General features: G+C 45.4%; 1 protein-coding gene across 10 annotated transcripts in view; it reads right to left on the bottom strand.

Moving 5' to 3' along the window:
* Positions 1–24,555, bottom strand: part of UPF2 (UPF2 regulator of nonsense mediated mRNA decay) — a 765,941-nt gene that overhangs the window by 691,372 nt on the left and 50,014 nt on the right. For 7 of the 10 annotated variants that reach the window (XM_069228662.1, XM_069228663.1, XM_069228659.1 and 4 more), the window contains one exon: positions 1,770–2,146. In XM_069228662.1, the coding sequence (XP_069084763.1) occupies positions 1,770–2,128 (359 nt within the window). In that variant the 5' untranslated portion in view covers positions 2,129–2,146. Of the gene's footprint in view, positions 1–1,769; positions 2,147–5,946; positions 5,967–19,674; positions 19,777–24,555 lie in introns of those variants that run through there. The other 3 variants (XM_069228655.1, XM_069228654.1, XM_069228660.1) reach the window with 2 other exon arrangements.

Genomic DNA, 24,555 nt, shown 5'->3' on the forward strand with positions numbered 1-24,555 from the left:
TTTTTTCAATATTTCTCTTTTTTCCCCTTGATGTTCCCTTTTACCCCCAGCTTTCTTTTAGCAGTGGATAGCAGATTTTGGGTACATGTTAAGTTATGTATCAAATCCATCAAAACATTGAAATAATGGCGTGGAATTTAGAGGGGGAGAATCCACTGACATAAAGGGACATGAAATACCTTGGAATTAAAGTCACACAAGATCCACACAGGGTTGAAAAAGGGGTTCACAGACAAGTAAATCGTCAATGACCTGGTCCCAGTTACCGCTAACAACTGCTGGAAGAACTAATTTGGTAAAAATGACCATTTACCCAAAATGTAGGTTTCTTTTAACATAACTGCACTGCATTTAAAAAATAAAATAAAGAGAGTGGTTGAAAAACTGCAAGAAATCCAAAGGGAGCAAGGATCTGCTGAAAGAAGCTTAGTAGAGACTAGAAAGAAAGGGGTCTCATTGCCGGACTTTCGGCTTTGTACATGGGCTTTTCAGCTAAAAAAAAAAAAAAAAAGGTAGGATTTTATTAAACAACCCAGCTGGTCCAGGAATTTGCTGCCTGTTTAAGGCAATGTCGAAAAATGTAAGAGGGGGTAAATCTCACTTCTTGTTTAAGTTTAAGGACATGTAATTTTACAAGAAAGTGACATTAAAAGTCTTGCAGGTGATGGTCTTTCTCTGATCTCAGATAAGACAGGCTATGAAGCTCCCATATTAAAGTAGGTTTGTGCCTGTCTGGGAATCTCCAGGTACTCCTTCTCAACTGGGATGAATTAAAGTGGGTGGCCCAGGGGAACATCTCCAGCCTTAGGTTTCTCCATTTAAAAAGCAGGTCCCAAGTCTTGACTGCTAAGGATGGAAACACTAACGAGCTGGAAGAACAACTGGTAAAAGTGACCTTAAGGAAGAACGAGGTCTCACTGTGATACTGGCTGATATTGGATATTAAGGATGAGGACTCTGAACTGCCTGAAGAGTTATAGGGAAGAAACTTGCTGAGACTGTAGATCAAAGACTTAGGGCACGTAACCATGTATGTAATTTATAGCACTGTAAAACCTGCCTATTTAAGAAGGAACCATTTATTCTCCACTCACAGAGTGTTTTGGACACCTAAAAAGATTAGAAGCTGAAGAAAAAAGGACTCTACATACTGTATGAAGTGCAGTTTAGAAAAGGCGGATAGTCATTTATTTATGGAGTGCCCCAGGATACAGCAATATTGGGAATAGGTGGGTAACACAATAAGAGATACCCTCCAAGTAGATATCAAGCTAAGCCTTGAATTAATTATTTTTAGGAGCATGTATCAAACCATGAAGCTGAAGAATGCCAATAGTAAACTGTTGTTCTATCTGATACTGCTGGCAAGGAGAGAAATTTGTAGAAAATGGTTATCTAAGATATCACCTATAAAATCAGAGCGGCTTGATTCTACAATGCACATTTTAAGGATGGACAAATATGCTACTTCTGCAAATTTGAGACAAGTCCACCTCTGATGACTTTGAAAGGGGTAGAGTGAATTAGGACAAGGTTAAGAGCCACAGACGAACGTCGGTGTAGAAGTCCAATGATTACACCAGACCTGGACCTTGGAAACTCCGGTTGGAACAAATTATTTATTAAAGGTCGCTATAAACATCCCAGGCTCAGTAAAATCAAGGTTCCCTGAAAGGATAAGACGGAAGAACAAGGAGACCTGGGGTTGACAGCTGGAGGTGAACGAGGTCAAAGAGGACATTAAAAAAATAAAATAAAATATAACCTACTTCATTTGAAGAGCTGCCTCTTCTTGCTGTCGTTTTTGCTCCTCTTCTTGAATCTTTCTTTCTTCCTCTTCAATTTTTATCTTCTCCTCCTCCTCCTTTCTCTTTTGCTCTTCCTCTGCCTTTACCTTTTCCTCCTCTTTCCTCTTACGCTCCTTCTCATCTTTTTTCCGCTTATCTTCCTCTAGTTTTTTCTTTTTGTCGTCAACTGCCTTCAGACTCTCTCGTTTGGAGCCAAGCTTAAAATCATCTTTGGCTTTCTCTCTAGAGCTTGTCAACCTTCTTTCAGTGCAGTCTTTATCTTTGTTGTTCAAGGAGTCTTTGTCCTCCATGCCTGTTATCCTTTTGTGCTCAGCTGGCATAATGTTGCATAGGCAAGCCTAGAAAGAAAAGTAGACACTGTATTAACACATTGAGAGCATTCATATATGTTGCTTGCTACCTAATCTAACATTTCTCTATGTTTTGCATACATTTAGAATATTTTAAACAGACCATTCTTCTGGGCTGTGCATTTCACAAGGCTAAAACGTTTGCCAATATTTATTAGAAACGGAAAAGGGTACAGCTATAGGAAACGGAAACCTATAAATGAGGTTATAATAAAAGAATTAGGTAAAACTAATTTGCTACAACTAAGTGATGCAAATACATCTCCACAGCAATGCAGAATGTCCCATTCCTGTTATAAAGAATACCAGACATGCCATCCCTGAACAGGTGTGCAGAGTGAATGCTAAGGACTCTCATTGTATACTAGTGACTACTCGGAGCAGGCGACTCCAATTCTTACGCAGGTTGTCTCAGTAAGGAGCCCCCTTCTATTATTTCCGTGGCAGGAGCCCTGAACCACTTCAGAATTATCTCAGGGAGTACCTGCACATTCTGAAACATCTTATAATCTGTGAGTCCTTATTCTCAAATCCACACCTTGAATATTCTTTTTGTAGTTTTCAGTTTGCTGTCGAACTTCATCCTTGATACCTGTAGGCATGTTTTCCTAGAGCTTACTAACAGGTGTTTCACATTTCATCTGTCCTGAAGAGAGACACAAGACGTTTCAAAATGGTATGAAACATCCTCAACAATGTGACATTACTAGATCCCAGGCTAACATTTTTTAACCCTTCTAGTGTGCGTCAGCAAGCAGCCAATGTCAGCACTACCTCCCCAATGCTGCCATCGGCCATCAGCAGACACTGGAGAGGCTTTTAAGTAATCTCCCGGGGAAGTACTGGGGCTTATGTTTCTTCCCTAAATGTGAGGGTCAAATCATAATCACTTCCGCTTAAGCCTCCACCTCTCCCTCAGTCCTCTGTGCAGCTGCACGTCATATGGCAGGCCGACGTCAGAAAAAAATATATAAACCACTGAGTGCCATTATTGCCTACATCTTAAGCAGGGTGTCTCAAAAAGGAGCCTCCTTCTATTATTTCCATGGCAGGACCCCAAACCACTTCATAATTATCTCAGAGAGCACCTGGACATTTTGAAACAACTTAAAATCTGTGGATCCTTATTTTCAAACCCATTCACTGAAAGTTTTTTTTTCTGTTTTCAGTTTGCTGTTGAACTTTGTTCTTGATACTTGTAGGCATGTTTCCCTACAGCTTGTCAACAGGTGTCCCACATTTTGTCTGTCTTGAAGAGAGACATGAGACATTTCAATATGGTATTAAACATCCTCAACAATGTAACACATATTAGATCCCAGGCTAACATTTAACCCTTCTATAGTGTGAGTGTCAGCGGGCGGCCAATGGCAGCACTACCTCCCCAATGCTGCCATCAGCAGACACTGGGGAGCCTTTGAAGTAATTTCCAGTGGAAGCACTGGGGCTTGTTATTTTTTTTCCCTAAATGTGACGGTCAAAGCAGAATCACTTCTGCGTAAGTTGCCACCTCTCAGTCGGTCCATCTGCGGCAGCTGCAAGTCATATGGCATGTTGACATCACAAATAAAAATATAAACCAGTGGGCGTCATTATTGCCTACTGGTTTTACTTAACTGTCCTTCCCCTAAACTAATCACTTTGAGAGAAGAACAGCTGGGTAATGGAGAAGATCCCCCTTTCAAGGTAGCTTCCCCCCTCGTGGATCCCTGCTTGGGGAAACCCTGAGCAAAAGTCCACTCCACTAGACATTATTTGGTGAAGAGGGAGCAGCCACTTGGGAAGCAAGGGCAATTGATCCCCACATTCTGACCACCACTAACCCCTCAGTGGTTCAGAAAGGTCACTAGACATCAGAGATTTTTCATACAAATGATTAAGTGGTGGAGGTGGGGCATCATCACGGAGCCCTGCCTCATCCAAAAGGGGGAGGGGAGTAATAAAGCTTTTATACCACTGCCAAGAAGAAATAATCTTCTTGAATTTTCATGCCACTGGCTATCTATATCGCAGAAGGCCTGCTACTAGGTCTAAATCAATTTTTAGGGGTATGCTTTTTTGCATGAATTTCATAATGTGCAATCAACAGGGTATTACATATTTATATTTAATCATGATGTGTGCAACTAATAACTTTTCACATTGACAATGTAGGCACAAAGCTGTTAAAACAATACCTAGTTTACAGAATTTGGTGTGAATTTAATATGATTTGTGCCCTATCATAAATCTAGTTTGGGTTAGGGTTGAGGTAACATTGGTTATAAATACACATTTCCAGATTCTAGGTCTTTGATTATATGTGATAGGTGGGCAACTTGCTGAGACTTGTTCATCGTTTCATTCACCGTAGGTTTCACAAATAATATTCGAGTCTATGTTTTCAAATCCATTACTGGACACTTGCAGTAAGACATGTCAGCAGTCTAAGACAACCTAAATTTGATAGGATGAAAATGATAATGGTACTAATAAAGACTTAAAGATAGTTCTTGCTTTAATAAGCTGTTAACCTCTGATACCCCTGTCTTACACCAGTCCTTACAACTTAAATAAGATCCCAACTACTTTAATTTTCCTACTTCATCACAGCGAGAGGAGATTGGATTTTGAGATTAGTATCCATTTTTTGTCAAGCTGTAGTAAGGTCTGTATAGTATGTTTTGTGTTATCTTCGGAGTGTTAAACATAAGACTGAAAACTGGGATGACAGGTGACATTTGTATTGAGACTAGGAGTTAATTTTCAATGAATAAACAGCTGTGAAGGTCTACAACAGACAATGAACAATAAGTAGTCATGTATCATACAAGAATGCATTTCTTAGAGGGAAACAATGGGTCACATTCACCCATCTAGGATTCTGATCTAATCACAGTTTTCAATTGCAATTATAGTTTTTTGCCCTCCACACAAGTTTGAAAAATGCTACATCAATTGACTTGAGGATATCGCTGGGCGACTCCAATGGAGAGCGTATTTAATATATAGTTGATAATATGAGTCACCATAATTTTTACCCTCTCTAGTTGCCCCCACCAGCCAATGTGTTTGGCATACCAGGACTTCAGTAGAGATTCAGTTGTTTCCACTTTTTGATTTTGTCTGGCATTCTGATATATATTCTAGTTAAACTAACTCTTTAGGCAGAAGGGTTGCCATCAAACACACTTTTCTATCATATACAAAGGACTCAAATTCAGTGAGTAAACATTGATTTAGCCTTTTTTAGTGAGTTACCCAACTGCTAGTATGTATCTACAGAGGATGTCCAAAAAGACAGAGCCTGTACAATGAGCCTTGGAGGGTAACATCAGCCGCAGCACACCACACTCCTATTACATACACCTGTCAGTTTACCATTGGTCCCATTAACACCTTATCTGCTGGGCATCCTCTTACCCCCAGTGCTGAGCCCTTTTTTGGATATTTGGGGTAGTTCTCACTTAGGCCTTCATAACTTTTTATCCACATAAGCTATCCACGACAAATTTGTGTCCTTCTTTTCCAACATCCTGGGGATTCTAAAGGTACTCAGAGTTTGTGTGTTCCCCTGGAGGAAACCAAGAAATTAGATAAAAAAACAGCGATCATTCTGTTTTTCTTTAAAAGAAAAAAGGGGGGGGGAAAGGCTGCCGAAGAAGGCTTGTGGTTTTTTCCCCTGAAAATGGCATCAAAAAAGGGTTTGTGGTGCTAAAATCACCATCTTCCCAGCTTTCAGGAACAGGCAGACTTGAATCAGAAAACGACATTTCTCAACACAATTTTGGTATTTTATTGGGACATACCCCATTTTTACTTTTTTTTGTGCTTTCAGCCTCCTTCCAGTTAGTGACAGGAAAAGGTGTGAAACCAATGCTGGATCCCGGACAGCTAAACATTTCTGAAACGTAGACAAAATTCTGAATTCAGAAAGGGGACATTTGTGTAGATCCTACAAGGTTTTCCTACAGCAAATAGCAGCTGAAATAAAAAAATATTGAAATTGAGCTGAAAAAACAGCCATTTGTCTCCATTACTCTGTAACCTTTTCCTGTGATGTCAGATTTTTGAAAGCAATATACCGCTACGTCTGCTGGACTCTTCTGGTTGCGGGGATATATAGGGCTTGTAGGTTCATCAAGATCCCTAGGTACCCAGAGCCAATAAATGAGCTGCACCTTGCAATGGGTTTTCATTCTATGGCAGGTATACAGCAATTCATTTGCTGAAATATAAAGAGTGAAAAATAGGTATCAGGAAAACCTTTGTATTTCCAAAATGGTCACACGACAAGGTGTTGAGAAGCAGTGGTTATTTGCACATCTCTGATTTCCGGGGTGCCCATACTAGCATGTGAATTACAGGATATTTCTTAAATAGACGTCTTTTTTACATACTGGCTTACATTTGGAAGGAAAACATGTAGAGAAAGACAAGGGGCAATAACACTTGTTCTGCTATTCTGTGTTCCCCCAAGTCTCCCGATACAAATGGTACCTCACTTGCGTGGGTAGGTCTAATGCCCGCGACAGGAAACGCAATATGGACACATCAAATTTTAACATTGAATACTGATGCGTTTTTTGGAAAGTGCCTAGCTATGGATTTTGGCCTCTAGGTCAGCCGGCACCTAAGGAAACCTACCAAACCTGTGCATTTTTTTTTTAACTTGACACCTAGGGGAATCCAAGGTGGGGTGGACTTGTGGGGCTCTCACCAGGTTCTGTTACCCAGAATCCTTTGCAAACCTCAAAATTTGGCCAACCAAAACACTTTTTCCTCACATTTCGGTGACAGAAAGCTCTGGAATCTGAGAGGAGCCACAAATTTCATTTCACCCACCGTTCCCCCAAGTCTCCCGATAAAAACAGTACCTCACTTGTGTGGGTAGGCCTAGTGTCTGCAACAGGAAGTGCCCCAAAACACAACGTGGACCCATCACATTTTCCCAAAGAAAACAGAGCTGTTTTTTGCAAAGTGCCTAGCTGTGGATTTTGGCCTCTAGCTCAGCCGGCACTTAGGGAAACCTACCAAACCTGTGCATTTTTAAAAACCTGACACCTAGGGGAATCCAAGATGGGGTGACTTGGGGGCTCTCGCCAGGTTCTGTTACCCAGAATCCCTTGCAAACCTCCAACTTTGGACAAAAAAGCACTACTGAATTCCCCCCATGCGTAGCATTCAACAGAAACTTTTCTCTAGCTCTGCACGTCGGTGAGGACGTCACAATTGCCGACTCCACGCAGCTGCGCCTGACATCATTGTGGCAATAAGAGGCCCTCACCGGCGTGCTGACCTCAGTTTACGACATTTTTGACGTGGCTTTGAGACGAATAGAAAAACATCGACAAACTAAACACTCCATGATCATAAGCAATAAACCTTTATAGAGAACCTTTATATAAACCTTTATAGTCTATAGTAAAAGGTGCATACCATCATGAACCAGTTTGAAAACTTGCAAATAACCAGAAATGCAACTATGAATGTATGTACATATTTACAAATATATAAATTAAGACACTGAAGTGCACACCCAAGGCGATCCCGGTATGACCAGACGGACAACGGGGAGGGATTGTGAGGAATCCACAGGTAGCTAGTGTATCCACCAGAAAAAGCATTACCGAAGGTAAGTAACTTGCTCTTCTGATGCATACAACTACCTGTGGATTCCTCACCTAATGAATAGAGTCCCAAAGCAGTACCACCTCGGAGGAGGGTTTCTGTCTGGTCACACCAGGAACTCCTGCAGCACAGACTGCGCAAAATGGCCATCCCTCCACACTCCAAATCCACACAATAATGCTTTACAAAGGTGTGGAGGGAAGACCAAGTTGCGGCCTTACAAATGTCCGCCACCGGAACACCTCTGGCCAGAGCCGATGAAGTCGACTTGGCCCTGGTGAAATGGGCCCTGATCCCCTCAGGAGGATCCTTCTTCGCCAATGAGTAACATATTTTAATACAAAGAACGACCCACCTGGAGAGCGTTCGCTTGTGGACGGCCTTCCCCTTCCTCTTCTCCACGTATCCAATTAAGAGTTGGTAATCCAAGCGAAACTCTCTCATCCTGTCAATATAAAAGCCGAGAGCCCACCCGGGGTCCAGACGATGGAATCTTTCCTCCTCCTTATATGGATGTGGAGGAGGGTAGAACGTCGAGAGAGTGATGGATTGTCCCAAGTGAAACGGAGACACTACCTTGGGGAGGAAAGCCGCCCTGGTCCTCAAAACCACATTGTCTTTAAAAAAAGTTGTAAATGGCGGATGAACAGAAAGGGCCTGGAGCTCACTTACACGTCTAGCCGACGTAATGGCCGTCAGAAACACCGTTTTTAAAATCAAATACCTCAAGGGACAAGAATGAAGAGGCTCAAAGGGAGAGCCCATCAAGAAAGTCAACACCAGATTTAAGTCCCACTGTGGCATCATAAAAGGAGTGGGAGGAAACCTATTAGTAAGCCCCTTCAAAAATCTTAATACCAAAGGAGATTTGAACAGAGAGGGTTGATCAGGAAGACATAAGAAGGCCGAAAGGGCCGAAAGATAGCCTTGAACAGTGGCCACAGCACAACCACGCTGTGCCAACGACAAAGCAAATAACAATATATCTGATAGATGGGCACCTCAGGGATAAATTTTTTGCTCTCCACACCAATTACCAAATTTAGCCCACCTACTAGCATAGACCGATTTGGTGGAGTGTCGCCTGGCCGACAAAAGAACGTCCACCACCTCTGGCTGGAGAGAGAAAACACTCAGGTTGCCCCGTTCAATCTCCAGGCATGAAGGTGCAGGGTCTGGAGGTGGGGGTGTAGAACCTGCTCCTGCGACTGCGAGAGGAGGTCTGCCCTGAGAGGGAGACGGAGTGGAGGGCACAGCGAGAGTTGGAGTAGGTCTGCATACCACACCCTTCGTGGCCAATCAGGAGCTATTAGAATGACTTGGGCCCGGTCTTGGCGAATCTTCCTTAAAACCAGAGGAATCAAGGGTATGGGGGGGAAACACGTAAAGCAACTGGTCGCACCAGGACATCTGAAACGCATCTCCCAACGCGCCTTGCATCGCATACTGAAGGCTGCAGAATGACTGACAGTGCGTGTTCTCCCGACTGGCAAACAGGTCTAGTCAGGGAAAACCCTACATCCGAAAGATGTAAAGAACCAGATCCGGATGCAGATGCCACTCGTCTGAGAAGAACCGACTGAGACTGTCCGCCAGCACGTTTTGAACCCTAGCCAGATGGTTTGCTATTACGCAAAGCCTATGGTCCAGAGCCCAGGACAAGAGTCGCAGAGCCTCTCTGCAAAGAAGGTACGACCCTACACCTCCATGCTTGTTGATATACCACATCGCAGTCGTGTTGTCCTTTAGAACTTGAACCGACTGACCGCGAAGGGAAGGGAAGGGAAGGAAGGAAGGCCTTGAGGGCCAGACAAATCGCCTGCAGTTCCAGCAGATTGGTATGAAACATCTGCTCTACTGGAGACCAACGTCCCTTGATCTCCAGATCCCCCAGATGAACTCCCCACCCCAAAGTGGAGGCATCCGTTATCACCGTGGTCACCGGAGGAGGCAGCGAAAACGGCTTTCCTTGAGAGAGATTGCCGTCCGCAGCCCACCATCGGAGATCCGCTGCAGTGTCTCTGGAGATCCTTATTGACTCCCCAAGATCTCCTCCTTGCTGAAACCACTGCCTGCGGAGGCACCACTGAAGAGCCCTCATGTGCCAGCGTGCATGAGTGACCAACAGAATGCAAGAAGCGAACAGGCCGAGCAGACGAAGGAACTTGAGGACTGGAACTACTACTCCTTCTTGAAACATCGGAATCAACGCCTGAATGTACTGGATCCGCTGTGGCGGAGGAAAGGCCCGATTCAATGTAGTGTCTAGTACTGCCCCTATGAACAGGAGGCGTTGAGAGGGCTCTAGGTGAGATTTGGGTACATTTATTGAAAAACCCAGACTGAACAACAACTGGGTTGCCATCTGCAGATGATGCAACACAAGCCCCGGAGACTCTGCTTTTATCAACCAATCGTCCAAGTTAGGGAATACTGCTATCCCTTTCCTCCTGAGGTCTGCTGCAATAACCGCCATCACCTTCGTGAAGACCCGAGGTGCGGAAGTAAGACCAAAAGGAAGGACCGCAAACTGGTAGTGCTGCGATCCTACCACAAACCGGAGATACTTCCTGTGCGACTTGAGAATGGGAATGTGGAAAAAGGCATCCTGCAATTCAAATCAAAATCAAATCATTAACATTAATTAATATAAAGCGCGCTACTCACCGTGCGGGTCTCAAGGCGCTAGGGGGGAAAGGGGGGGTTATCGCTGCTCGAACAGCCAAGTCTTTAGGAGTCTCCGGAAAGCGGAGTGGTCCTGGGTGGTCCTGAGGCTGGTGGGGAGGGAGTTCCAGGTCTTGGCCGCCAGGAAGGAGAAAGATCTCCCACCCGCCGTGGAGCGGCGGGTGCGAGGGACGGCAGCAAGTGCGAGGCCAGCGGAGCAGAGGGGGCGGGTGGGGACGTAGAAGCTGAGGCGTCTGTTGAGGTATTCCGGTCCCTTGTTGTGGAGGGCTTTGTGTGCGTGGGTGAAAAGACGGAAGGTGATCCTTTTGCTGACTGGGAGCCAATGCAGGTGTCTCAGGTGTGCGGAGATGTGGCTGTTGCGGGGTACGTCGAGGATGAGGCGGGCCGAGGCGTTTTGGATGCGTTGCAGGCGGTTTTGGAGTTTGGCGGTGGTCCCGGCGTAGAGGGTGTTGCCGTAGTCCAGGCGACTCGTGACAAGGGCGTGGGTCACGCTTTTTCTGGTGTCGGCGGGGATCCAGCGGAAGATCTTGCGGAGCATGCGGAGAGTGAGGAAGCAGGCGGAGGACACGGCGTTGACTTGCTTGGTCATGGTGAGAAGAGGGTCCAAGATGAAGCCGAGGTCTGCGGGGGTCGGTGTGGTGCCGAGGGCCGTGGGCCACCAGGAGTCGTCCCAGGCGGACGGGGTGTTGCCGAGGATGAGGACTTCCGTTTTTTCAGAGTTCAGCTTTAGGCGGCTGAGCCTCATCCAATCTGCGACGTCCTTCATACCCTCTTGTAGGTTGGTCTTGGCGCTGGCGGGGTCCTTGGTGAGGGAGAGTACAAGTTGGGTGTCGTCGGCGTAGGAGGTGATGATGATGTCGTGCTTGCGTACGATGTCGGCGAGGGGGCTCATGTAGACATTGAAGAGTGTCGGGCTGAGCGATGAGCCTTGAGGTACGCCGCAGATGATCTTGGTGGGTTCTGAGCGAAACGGAGGGAGGTAAAACTCTTTGGGAGCGGTTAGCGAGGAAGGAGGCGATCCAGTCCAGGGCCTGGCCTTGGATCCCGGTGGAGCGTAGGCGGGTGATTAGGGTGCGGTGACAGACGGTGTCAAAGGCAGCCGAGAGGTCGAGGAGAATGAGGGCGACTGTTTCACCGTTGACCGTTCGACCAACACCATCCAATCCTCCTTGTTCAACGCCATAAGCACCTGTGCTAGAGTCAGCATTTTTAATTTCTCCTGTTTGAGGAACCAATTGGGAGTCAGAAAGTACCTGGAATAGCATCCCTGACCCCACTCTTGCTCTGGAACCAATTCCACTGCGCCCTTCAGCAATAGGGACAGAACCTCCTGTTCTAGCAACAGGAGATGATCTTCTGAACAAAAGGATGGACGGGGAGGGAAGGGAGGGGGAATCTCCCGAAAGGGAAGAGCATAGCCTTTTCTCACCACACTGATGACCCAGGAATCTGATGTTATGGACTCCCACATGGGAAGAAAAAGAGAAAGCCACCCCCCTACCGGAGAGACATGGGAGACGATGGCGAGAGGACTAGGGCTGCTTTCCTTGTGGCAACCCTCCTGAGGAAGAGGAAGGGTGCTGCTGCTGGGTGGCCCTTCTAGTGTGGACCCTACCCCGCCCCCTAAATGATCGATAAGGGAGGCTGGAAGACTGCTGTCCTGGCTGCTGTGATCTCCCACAAAAGGAAATTTGCCTTCCAAAAACTTGCAGCCGCCTAAATGATCGAAATGGGGTTGAAGCAGCCTGCAGACCCAACGACCTAGCAGTGGCCCTACATTCCTTAAAGCGCTCTAGCGCAGAGTCCGCTTTAGATCCAAACAGTTTCGCCCCATCAAAAGGCAAATCCAACAACGTGGCCTGAACATCCGAAGAAAATCCAGAAGTGCGCAACCACGCAAGGCGCCTGGTGGCAACAGAGCTCCCCATGGCTCTTGCAACAGAGTCCGTGGTATCCAGCCCTGACTGAATGACGTGCGTAGCCGCCGCCTGGGCATCCGAGAGTAGGCCATGCAAGTCCTGGGGCATGTCTGGTAGAACTGTCTTCGCCGCATCCATTATAGCATGTATGTACTTGCCAAGAATACAGGTAGCATTGGCAGATTTTAACGCCATGCTACACGACGAAAACACTTTCTTGGCTGACTGTTCCATGCGCTTGGATTCTCAGTCAGATGGAACTTCTGGAAAAGAACCAGGGGCAGACCGCGAAGAACAGGATGCCTGCACGACCAGACTCTCTGGAGAAGGATGTTTAGACAAAAACTCAGGGTCCCCCGGTGCAGACCTATAACGTCTGGCCACTGACCTACTGACAGCCGAAGAGGTCACATACTTCTTCCACACCTCTTCTATTGGTTCCATAAGAGCCTCATTAAATGGTAAAAGAGGATCCACCATGGATGTAGCAGGGTGCAGAACTTACGTCAACAGGCTGGTTTTAACCTGAGCTGTAGGTAAGGGAAGTTCCCCAAAAATTGCAACCTTCCTAATGACTGAGTTAAAGGTGGCTGCCTCCTCCGTATACTCCCCTGGGGAGGCAGGATCCCATTCTGGGGAAGTATCCAGCCCGCTCGCTGTATTCAATCCTGGGAACTCACTCTGGGGATCAGCAATCCCCCCTCCTCAAGGAATTGATGCCGGTATTCCCTTTCCTCCAGCAACCTGAGGGCCTTCCGTCTATATCTTAACTTGTCGACATGGAGTGCAATGACGTCGGTGTATGGCGCCAAGAAGGCGTCATGACAGGATCTCCAGATTCTCCCGACGCCGCAGATGGATCCACCGGCGCCATGGACAAAGGCCCTGCATCTGACGATGCCATCCGGCCTCGAGGCTCCATCTTCTCCAACAACGGCGTCGAAGGTCTCTCCCTCGTCATCGATGGCTGCGCCGCCGGCATAGGCGCATGGTTAGAGTCTCCTGCCGGATAGAATGGCATAAACAGTGTCTGCCTGTACGGAGCCGGAACGCCGAAATTGAATGTCAGGGGACCGGTGGGGCCAGCTGGCGCACCACCTCCTGGAGCCATATTTTGGAATATGGTAAACATGGCGATGAGAAATGCCGCCGGATACGTCCCCGGAGCTGGGAACGTAGGATAGCCCTGAGGAGCTGGGGCCGGCGCCGGGCTGGACTCTTGCGCGCCTGGATGCCCCGGAGAAGCCTGATGACTTTGAGGCTTCACAACCTCGAAGACTGATGGCGCCGGGGACATCTGTGGAGTCACTGGCTGTGGGGACACCGTTGGACTCACTTCCCAAGACTTACTGCGCCCAGTCGACGGAGACCTCGACTCCTGGACCGACGCCGAGAGTCACGGTGACACCGTTTCTTATGAGTCGACTTCCCTGAAGACGAACCATGGTGCTGCTTCCTCTCCTTCTTCGACTTGGCTAAAAATAGCTTAGCCTCACGCTCCTTCAAAGCCTTTGGATTCACCTTCTGACATGACCCACATTCCTGGACGTCATGATCCGAACTGAAGCACCAAAGGCAGTCGTTGTGAGGATCAGTCACCAACATCTGACCTCCGCACTCTCTGCAGGGCTTAAAACCCGACTTCTTTGGAGCCGACATCGAGAAAAAACACAAAGTATCCCTGCGGAAGAGCGAACGATACAGGTAGCTAGAAAAGTAACCGTTATCGAAGGCACGGAAAAAAGGGAACGGACGTCAGCACGCCAGCGAGGGCCTCTTATTGCCACGATGACGTCAGGCGCAGCCGCATGGAGTCGGGCAATTGTGACGTCCTCGGCGACGTGCAGAGCTAGAGAAAAGTTTCCGTTGAATGCTACGCATGGGGAGAATTCATTAGGTGAGGAATCCACAGGTAGTTGTATCCATCAGAAACACTTTTTCCTCACATTTCGGTGATAGAAAGTTCTGGAATCTGGGAGGAGCCACAATTTTCCTTCCACCCAGCATTCCCCCACGTCTCGCAAATAAAAATGGTACCTCACTTGTGTGGGTGGGCCTAGTGCCCGCAACAGGAATATATCACACAACGGTCAATGTTGGTCCTTACATGAGGATGCCATCTCTTCTACTGGCAGAACTGTTGCTCTAACACACTAGCCTACGTAGACAATAACAAAAGTGTGTGTGTGAGAGAGAGAGAGAGAGAGAGAGAGAGAGAGAGAGAGAGAGAGAGAGAGAGAGAGAGAGAGAGAGAGAGAGAGAGAGAGAGAGAGAGAGAGAGAGAGAGAGAGAGAGAGAGAGAGAGAGAGATGCAATCTGCACAAGACACTAAAAAAAAGACACTATTACTTCACCGTGTCACATACCAAGGTCATAGTCTTTAGCACCTCTAACGCCCAGTTCAACAATCATTATTGGTGCTCCCACGACCTCCTCCCCGGATTAACTCACTACTCCCAAGCAAAAGTGCCCTTTATCTCTCCACCGCCCCACCTGCATATACATTTCATTTGTATTATAGTGCAGGTAATGGCTGACTTTACTAATGTACTCAGCAGAAATCCCTTGTGTCTAGTGGGGTTTCCTGGCCCTCGATCGCAACTGTGTTTAAAAGGGGAGAGTCTCCCCTTTCAAACAAGGCTTTCCCGAACGTCGGGAATGCCGTTTGGGGCTTGCAACTGCTTCCTGCTCCGATGGAGAAAACAATAAGAAGCGGATGGAGGGAGACACAGAAGATCTTCCGTGTCTCCCGTGGTATTTTTTTAACCCCCTCCCTGGTGTCAGCCACTAGTCGTGACCCGCATCAGGGAGGTAGTGTGGGCGCACTAAAGAGGTTAGGCACCAATAACTATCACTGTTGTCTTACTGCTGACACAGGACCATGTTCATTTTTAGAATCTGTTCACCAAATTTAAACTTAACCAGCACTTAACACAGAAAGGTCCACAAAAATGTATCAGACATTTCTATGTGCAGCACTACAGCTGCAGTTGGAGAAACAAGTAGTTAAGCCTTTTTCAACAACATGGTGATAAAACCTTTTCGTTACTGCTCAAGAATCTACCTCTCAAAAATCATGTCTGAGCAGAGTGGATGATATTTAATGGTACTGATTCTAATCTACTTCTCGGAATGTTTACACAGATATTGCAGTGTTTTTTAGTTTAAAAATGCTCCAAAATGATTAGGCATGTTGAGGGCCCTTGTGCTCTTAGCAGGATTACATTAGGCTCCACCCCAATTGCTTCTCCTGTGATTGAGAAATGTTAGAAAATCTCATGCAGTGGGGGCAACAGCTTTCCTCTGCATATACTGTAAACCTAAGCAGGGTATCTATCCAGTTGTGGAGAATAAACACAATACATGTCAAAACCAGACAACACAAAAATAGCTTAACAGACCAACATTGGTATGAATTCTATATCACAATTCTAGTATGTAGGTTCTCACTTAGTGCAGACGTGACACGCAGCTCCCTCACAAAAATATCTCTATATTTAGAAGAAGCACTTGAGAACACCACCTCATTTGCCTCGTTTGGCTTTTTGTTTGGTAATTACTTACTAGTAATTTAGAGGGTTTGTGTGGGCTGCCCAGCTGTTTTAGAAACAATTCTATAACGAAGGGCCATCCCGGGTTACAACAATATGAAAGTTGAGGAGAGGACTGCATCAACAGTGGTAAGCTGTATCTCTCTTGCATCTAAAAGAAAGCCTACATTTGTGCACATTTTTAATTTGTGAGCAACATAGTCATGTTATTCAGACAGCAAAGAAAAAAACAAGCTAACTGCTCAAAAAGAATCACCTAAAACCCCCTCTGAATGTGCATATTGTGTGCTGACACAAGGGTCTAGTCAGACAGCTAGAGTTTTCAGTAGACAACATTAAGAAATAAATGTTCAAGGGTGACAGACGAATAGCACCATGTTTTTATGGTATGCTAAAGCATCCAAAAAGCACCATGTCCTAAAAATATAAATTAGCATTCAAAATATTGTGTGAGCAAAGTAAATACATCAAAGAACACACACTGAATTTCAATAACAAGCTGAACTCCATGCTGCATCTGCAGTCTAACTAAAATAAAACTACTTGATGCCACATCACCAAAATCTAATGGGAACCCAAATGGCACAAAGTAACTATCCATGATGTGACATGCTCTTGATAGACAGCCCTAAGGAAAATCAAACTAAGAAAAAACGCTAATGAAAGCTATTGGCTTCAAAGGGCAGACTCAAAGTTCATATGCTCTGTGTATTTCTCACTGTATTTTTGAAGAATGTATTACATTATATCTTCCAGACATCTAAGGTAATCTATAGCAAGAACAGGGAGACAGAGGGAGCCCTAACAGGCATTTTAAAACAAAGCAACTATCTAAAAATCAAACCTGAATAGATTGTTACCCAAAACCCTACCTCTAAGAATGCTGTCAAACCACTTCCCACTAGTCTATGGACCTGCCTCCTTACTAGACTGACAGTCCCAGAATACACTCTTGCCATTTTTACCTCATACTCTAGCATCTCCACTTTGCATTCTATGTTAGACACTAAGGACACTACTATCTTCAGAGTTCCAGCATCTATGGGTTCGATCTTCAAGGTCTTGTGATGCTGATTCTGTGAAGAACACAGATCCAGGGCCTCCAGACTGTGCTCTACTTTAGGCATATGGCCTATGATCTCTACAAAGACCATGTACAAGGCATCTATCATCCCTGTAGGAAAGACATTGTTTTTGGCATGGCTACCCCCACTTTGTGCCTGCTATCAGTATGCTTTGGCTGTTTTCAGGGGGATCCTGCAAACCAGGACACCAGTGATTGTGCTCTCTCCCTCTAAATTTGGTTGCTTAGGACTTTTGCACAACCCACAACTGACATACTGGTGCCCCCATATTAGTCCCTAGTATACGTTACCTAGGTACCCAGGACATTGGGGGCACCAGGTGTTCCCATTGGGCTGCAGAATGTATTGTGCCACCTATGAGAGCCCATGCAAAATGCGTTTGCAGGCCTGCCATTGCAGCCTGCGTGAAAAAATGTATGCACCCTTTCACCACAGGTCACTGCACCAGGTCAGTATAAGTCACCCCTATGGTAGGCCCTTCTAGCCCACAGGGCAGGGTGCAGGTACCTGTGTGACTGCACCCCTGCATGAGCAGAGGTGCCCCTACAAACTCCAGCTCCATTACACTGGACTTTGTATGTGCGGGGAAGCCATTTGGACCCGTGTATTGGACCCAGGTACAGTGGTATGCTTTGAAGGGAACATTTGGTGCCCTCCTTGCATAAACCAGTTTGCACCAGTCCAGGGACCCCCAGTCCCTGCTCTAGTGCGAAACTGGACAAAGGAAAGGATAGTGACCACTCTGCTGTCCATCACCACCCACCGCATCTGGGGTGGGGCCCAGAGCTCCTTCTGCCATCTTGAATCAAAGGTGGGCAGAGGCACCTGGGAGCATCTGCGTGGCCAGGTCATGTAGGTGAAGTAAGAGCTCCCTCCTGATAGGTGGTCAGGCTGCTAGATGACCAATACCCCTTCCTGGGCTATTTAGAGTCTCCCTCTTGGGTGGTTCCTCAGATTCAACGTGCAAGAATCCAGCCAGCAGTACTCCTCTGCAAGCCGTGCAAGCAGTACTCCTCTGCATTGTTTAGTTCATCTTCTGGCCACTGGGACTGCAACTGGACACTCCAGGAACTGACAATCTGCAACTACGGCAACAACTTCGTTCTGCAATATTGTTTCTCCAGCTCCTTCCAGCAACTACAACATTTCCACAACATCATCTGCATCCTCTGAGGTCAGCGAGTCTTCAGACAGCACAAGTAAGAAGCAATCTCCCTTGGATTGAAGGAGACACTCCGATGCATCTGCAGGCACCAACTGCAACAACGACCAGCTGTTTTGATCTGCTCTTCTCCAGAACTGCATGGATCCTTCATCACAGGTGGTGGTCTGGAAAGGTCCCCTTGGTCCTCTACACCAGCTGTCCAACTTGGGAGACGGAAAGCCTTTGTCTCTCCTTGCACAATAATACCCCTGTGCACTGCGATTCTTGCAGCTACCAAGGCTTGTTTGCTCCTCCGCCAAGGGATCTTCAGGCTCAGTGTAAACCTGGCCCCCAGCACTTCTTCCTGCCAAGAACAGGCTCCTACCTGCTGCTCCAGTGACGTGGGACTTCTCTTCAGACGTGCTGCATGGGCCTCACTGCGATGTGCTGTGTCTGTTGCCAGTGGGTTGCCTGTGGGGGCTACCTCCTCTTCCCGTGACTTTCCTAACTGCTGATGGTCACCCCGGACTCCCCTACTTGGGTTGAGTCCCCTGGGCCTTGCTGGTCCTCTTCAGCCGTGCAAAACTTCTTCTCCATCTCTTGCATTTGCTAAGGCTGGTTTTCCAGCACCACTAACTGACTGCATCTCGACCGCTGATGTGGGACACCACTTGCATCACTTCTGGGACTTCTCTTAATCTCCAGTGCTGCACTGCTGACCTTCGTCCACCGTCGATCTGGTCCTGGACCCACAGAAGAGTGGGTAGTGGCTCCTGCCACAACTGGACACTCCAACATGAACTGGAATTGGTCCCCTTCCTTTACAGGTCCTCTTCTGTCAGGATCCACCTTTGGGTTCTTCCAGTCTTGGGTGGGTCTTGCATAATCCTTTTCCAAAGTCCTCCTCTTGATTTGGGGGGACCCAGGCACTTACTTCTCCTGGTCGCTGGGGGTCACTCTGGTACTCACCTCTTGGGGTTCCTAGTTCCTCCAGCTCTCTTCTACTGATTCCACATTCTTGGTGTGGGACTGCCTTTTACATTCCACTTTTTTAGTATATGGTGTAGCCCTCTCTGTTTACCTATACTTTTGCCAATGCTTATTGCTTTCTATGATCTTTACTGATTGCTAATGTGTATATAATAGTGTGTTTACTTACCACCAGTTGGGGGATTGCCTATTCAGTATTCTAGTATTTGTGTTACTATAATAAATTAGCTTTATTTTTTTTTAACACTGCGTGGTCCTTTCATGTGCGATAGTGTTGTGTGACTATAGTGGTATTGTGTAATCTTTACATGTCTCCCAGATAAGTCTTGGCTTCTCAACCACAGCTACCTATAGAGAGCCCTGGCTTCCTAGACACTGCCTACACTTCATTAACAGGGGGATACCTGGATCTGGTATAGGGTGATAACACCACAGGTGTCCAACACACACCAGTCAGCTTACTACAATCCCTTCATTTTATTTTGTGGAGACCTACATGGGGAGCAAATTGGGTGATGAAGTGTCCATTTACCTTCTCACTTAGTTTTCTTTGGAGGCTGCCTGCTCTCCAGAGCAAATTATCCACCAAGGCCCATTGCCAAGGTCAGCTTTAGCACCACAGGAGATCTTTCAGCTGCCTTCTTTCGTCCAACACCTGTAGACTCACACTCTGTGACAGGGTTCACCCAGGTCATCTGTTCAACTGTCACACAAGTCTCCAGCAGCTAGTTCCCAATGCATCTGGTTCAATGCAGACAGTCTTCTCCATCTGCATTTGTAATTTGTCTCCACATTCATCCCCACAGGCTGCCCACTCAGGGCTGGATCCCTGTTTGCAGTTGGGAGCTAGATGAAAACATGTACATCGTCAGCTCTGGTATTTGTGGCAGCTAGGAACCAAGTAAACCCACTCATGGGAAAGCTGCCCCATGTATAGTACCCTACAACCACTATCAGAACTGCCTAAGAGCTCCAGGGAAGATGTACAAAACCAAAGATGTAGGTGCACTAGAACGTCAAATAAAAGTGGTCATCTTGGAGCACGACAATTTCTGTTTCTATAACCTGTTTTTGTAACAGTAGGCGATTAGAAACTTCAAACACTTGACAGCAAACAGAAAGGTAAACACCTAGGCGTGACCAAGCACTTGCATAACTCATTGCCAGAGCATCAAGCTGCATAAGGAATGGAATTCACAATAACAAACTGACGAGAAAAATGACTGACTTAGGAGTACAACAAGCAATGTTAAATATTATGGCTGGGTGAAAGGATGGGCAGTGAAATTAGCTAAGAGAAAGGAAGTTTAAATACATTCAGTGTAATCTTACGTTTCAATAAAGCCTTCTTTCCTTTCAGACCAAATTCATCTCCACACTCATCTCTCTCGTTCAGCCAAAGGCAAAGTCAGCACTTCAACATACAGTACATGGGGCCATTTTTCCTCTCATACCACTAAAAAGACTTGTCATATTGAAACAGCAGGCGGCAATCACAAAAGCAAACCAAAAACAGGACATTTAGAGGTAATACAAACACGCACAGAAACAATGACACATTTGCTGAACCTTTAACTTTACACAACTATTTTGGTATCTATTTTCAACTTATGTACTTTAACTGAAATTTACTAAATCATTTGGTTGTTAACCTTCTTTCAGATATCTGCTGTGTAGTAAAGGATTTCGAAAAAATGTTTAAGTTGTGTGACTTGTCTGTTGGCATCTGCTGCATGAAGCATTATGAAAGGATCTCAGACATCAACTTCAGTAGCATACTCTTAGGGTTCCATCCTTGTGACAAAGAAAAAAGACAATTTGAGCTGAGAACAAATAACATACTATGAGGACGTACAGGTGTTCAATGATTCATTGTTTTCTAAAATCCATTTTCTCCAAGAAGCTTTCTACAGAAGGGGTGGTGAGTGGGACAACATTGTTACAGGAACGCAGTTGCATTTTCCTCGTCTCTACTGTTAAAAACACATTTCGGCAATATATTTATGAGACTCTTCACTTTTAAGACACAGTTGCTCTTCAGTTACATTAAACACTACTGGCCAAAGCTACATTCGACATTCAACTCCTCCCACACAAATCTACATTTCAATGGCTAGCAGACTGATTTTATCACAAAAGCAGAGGCCATCATTACGCATTAACATCCTTCAATGCACAACATCACAAAAATCACACATAAACAGTCTTTGAACGGAATCAAATTCTTCTTTTAATTGCTGCTCCATTACAAATAAGTGGCCCTTTACCCTGATCTTTTAATAACTGTATATTATTAGTTTATGGTTCTCCAATTTATGGAGATTTGTTTTGTTGTGGGGTAGTTTTGAGAGATAGGTAGTTTAGTTTTAAAAAATAAGAAGAAAATGTATTTAATATTGGTGCATTGTTCAATTAATTTGTTATTTTAAACGGCTTGGACGGCATTCTCTAAGGGCTAAATTAGTAAACATATAGGTAATAGGAAGAATTAAATAGACTCAACATTACTCGCAAGATAAAACCTTAGTTTTATAAATGAATTCCTTATCTGTCTCTTGATCCCCAGCATCATTCAAATGCAAGGACAACACACAACTTCTCCTTCAAGTGCAGGGGTGATCAAATGTAGTCCTGCTTTCGTGTTTTTCACCGGCAGCATGTCGCGAGCTGCAGAGTAAGATGCTTGTGAAGCTCTGACTCTGCATTGCAGTTAGGAGAGGCGCCCTGGGCACCCCAAAAGATTTGAGGAGCCATCTTTGTTTGGTTTACTTTGCAAAGATCATTTAGCATTGTACGGTGGAGGTTTTACCACTTATCATCAGTTGACAGTTGTGTCAGCTGCGATCAGGAGTTTTCTTGAGGAGGTTAATTACAAGGGCTTGAGCTTTTGTGTTGTTGTTTTGGATCACTGTTGGTGTTTTTATTGGAAATCTTTCATATTCAGTGAGTTTTCAAAGAAAGTGACAGGTACAGAGCTTGAGACTGTGGTTGTCCCTGAAGGAAAAATTTAAGTAGAAATAATTAAACTGATTCAAAACGAGTGGAGGAGTTGTAGTCAGGAAATTTCAGAAAAAGTTATAGAGAAAAAGAAAAGAGCAGGATCAGACAATCTATATTGGTCTTTTTCTGAGGGTGATGCTGACGAAGTTGAAAAACAAGGTAAGAGAAAGACGAAAAACAAATCTTTTATGTGAAGGACAGAAAAGCAAGAGAGCAATGGTTGGTCATCGCACAACAAAGGATAAATGAGGCACAATGCCTATGAGGCACAAAAGGTAATGAGAAAGGTGTCCTAAGCGACATAAAAGAGAGGCGTCCTAAGCAGTGCAATGGATTAGGGATGTCAAGATGATGAGTTTATGAATCGGGATTTTGTGAAGAAGGAAGCAGACATTTTGGATGAATAAGTTATTAGATATACAAAATGATGGTGATTGTGTTATCAATGACCAGATCTGTCTCACTATTTATTTGGATTCTGAATTTACCTTTGTGTGTAAAATGGGTCGAGATCCTCGAAACAACCTTGAGAGGTCACTCAAACAGTGGCAAGAAAAACTCTTGGATGTGGTGGGTCCGTTAGCTCGGATCCTTGAAATGGCGGAGGAGGCTTATATTAATGAAACTCCAGTGGATGGAGTAAGAAAGCTCTGGTCTTTTGAGGGAATGCAAACATAAGACATATTGCAGAAAGAAGGAAGGCTGGGTTGTTTAAGATAAACCCTAAGTTAGGTGATTAAGCAGTAAAGGAGACAAGTGAAAACCCAAAGTGCTTGGAAAGAACATATGGAGCTTCAGCAAATAAGTGTCAACATTAACAGCTTTGGATAAGGCCCAATACAATATGGGGAGAATGTTTAGCAGTAGTGTTTCTTAGAAGGGCTGGCAGAAGGGAACTTTCTCTTGGCATTATGTCCGGAGAGGAGGAAGAGGTTATCAGGCAAGTGCAGGAGACAATGTTTATCCTAAGAGAGGGAGATTTCAAAGAGGCCAAAGGAATAAGACCCAAGGACAAGAACTAACAGGCTTTCAAGGCGAGTATAGGGCCTACTTTTGGTTCTTTCCCAGAAAAACCAGGAGGTCAGTTAAGACATTTAAAAAAAGAATGGGAATTGATTACAAGGAATCCTTGGCTGGTAGAGACAATTCAAGGATACAAGATGGAGTTCATAGAAACTCCATGTCAATACAAACATCTGAGAGAATTGATGAAGAGCAAGGAACAGAGGGTTGTAGTAGAGAAGGAAATAGCAAGCTTGCTAGAAAAGAATGCAATTGTGAAACATTGAAGATATAGTTTATTTAAGAACTGTGTTCTTAGGAGAGGAAAAGGAAAAAGGATGGAGGCCAGTCATACATTTGAGAGAGATGAACAGGTTTCTGGTTTACAGACACTTCAAGATGGAGGTTATTCATCTCTTAAGTGAGATGCTGGTGAGGAAAGATTGGTTAGTAAATATTTATCTGAAAGATGCTTTCCGATTCGGAATAGTGAAGTAAACAGTCCGCCATATGTTTAGTTATTTTGACAAGGACAAGTTTATCAATTCTGTTTCCTTCCTTGTGGTCTCTCCACCTTCTTGTTATTTCACCAAGGTGTTGAGAGGAGTGGTACCTTCTCTATGGGAGAGAGGTACAAGTTACTTACCTTTGGTAACGAAATATCTGGTAGAGAGATATTCTAGTTGCACATTACTTACCTTAGAATTTCCCCCAGGCGTTAGAGTGGATCCGGAGATTTTTCTTTGAGCAATACCCTTGCGTGTCGGTAGGTGGCGATGGTCGACTCTGCGGGGGTCATTGGCGTCATAGACACCGTGATGATGTCAGGAGTAGTACATAGACGCCGCCTTAGCGCAATGACGTCAGTTTCTTTTAACGACTTTCCACGCCAAAGCCCAGAGCCTCTAAGAACACAGATTGGTGCGCCAGAGCTGAGGGCCTGAAGGTGAATCCCTGTCCCTACAAATCAGGTCGCAAGCGGGGAGGATGGGTGGGTCGGTAAGGAATCTGCAACTAGAATATGTCTCTACCAGATATTTTGTTACCGAAGATAAGTAAATTGTACATCTGATAGAGACTTCTAGTTGCAGATTTCTTAGCTTAGAAAAGATACCCAAGCAATGCCATCCTCGTCGGTGAGTTACGAACCAAGATCATACTAGAAAGTCCTGCAGGAACGAACGACCAAAGTAGCCGTCCCGATGGACCGGACTCTCCAGGCAGTAGTGTTTAGCAAACGTGTGCAGGGACGCTCACATAGCTGACTGGCAGATATCCAGGACAGGAATTCAGCGTGCTAACGCAGTGGAAGCAGCAGTCGCTCTTTTGGAGTGAGCATGAAAGTCCTCAGGAGCTTGCTTCTTGGCCAAAGCGTAGCACCTCTTGATGCAAAGAAGTACCCATTGAGGGT

Source organism: Pleurodeles waltl, chromosome 4_1, assembly GCF_031143425.1.
Source record: "Pleurodeles waltl isolate 20211129_DDA chromosome 4_1, aPleWal1.hap1.20221129, whole genome shotgun sequence".
NCBI lineage: Eukaryota > Metazoa > Chordata > Amphibia > Caudata > Salamandridae > Pleurodeles > Pleurodeles waltl.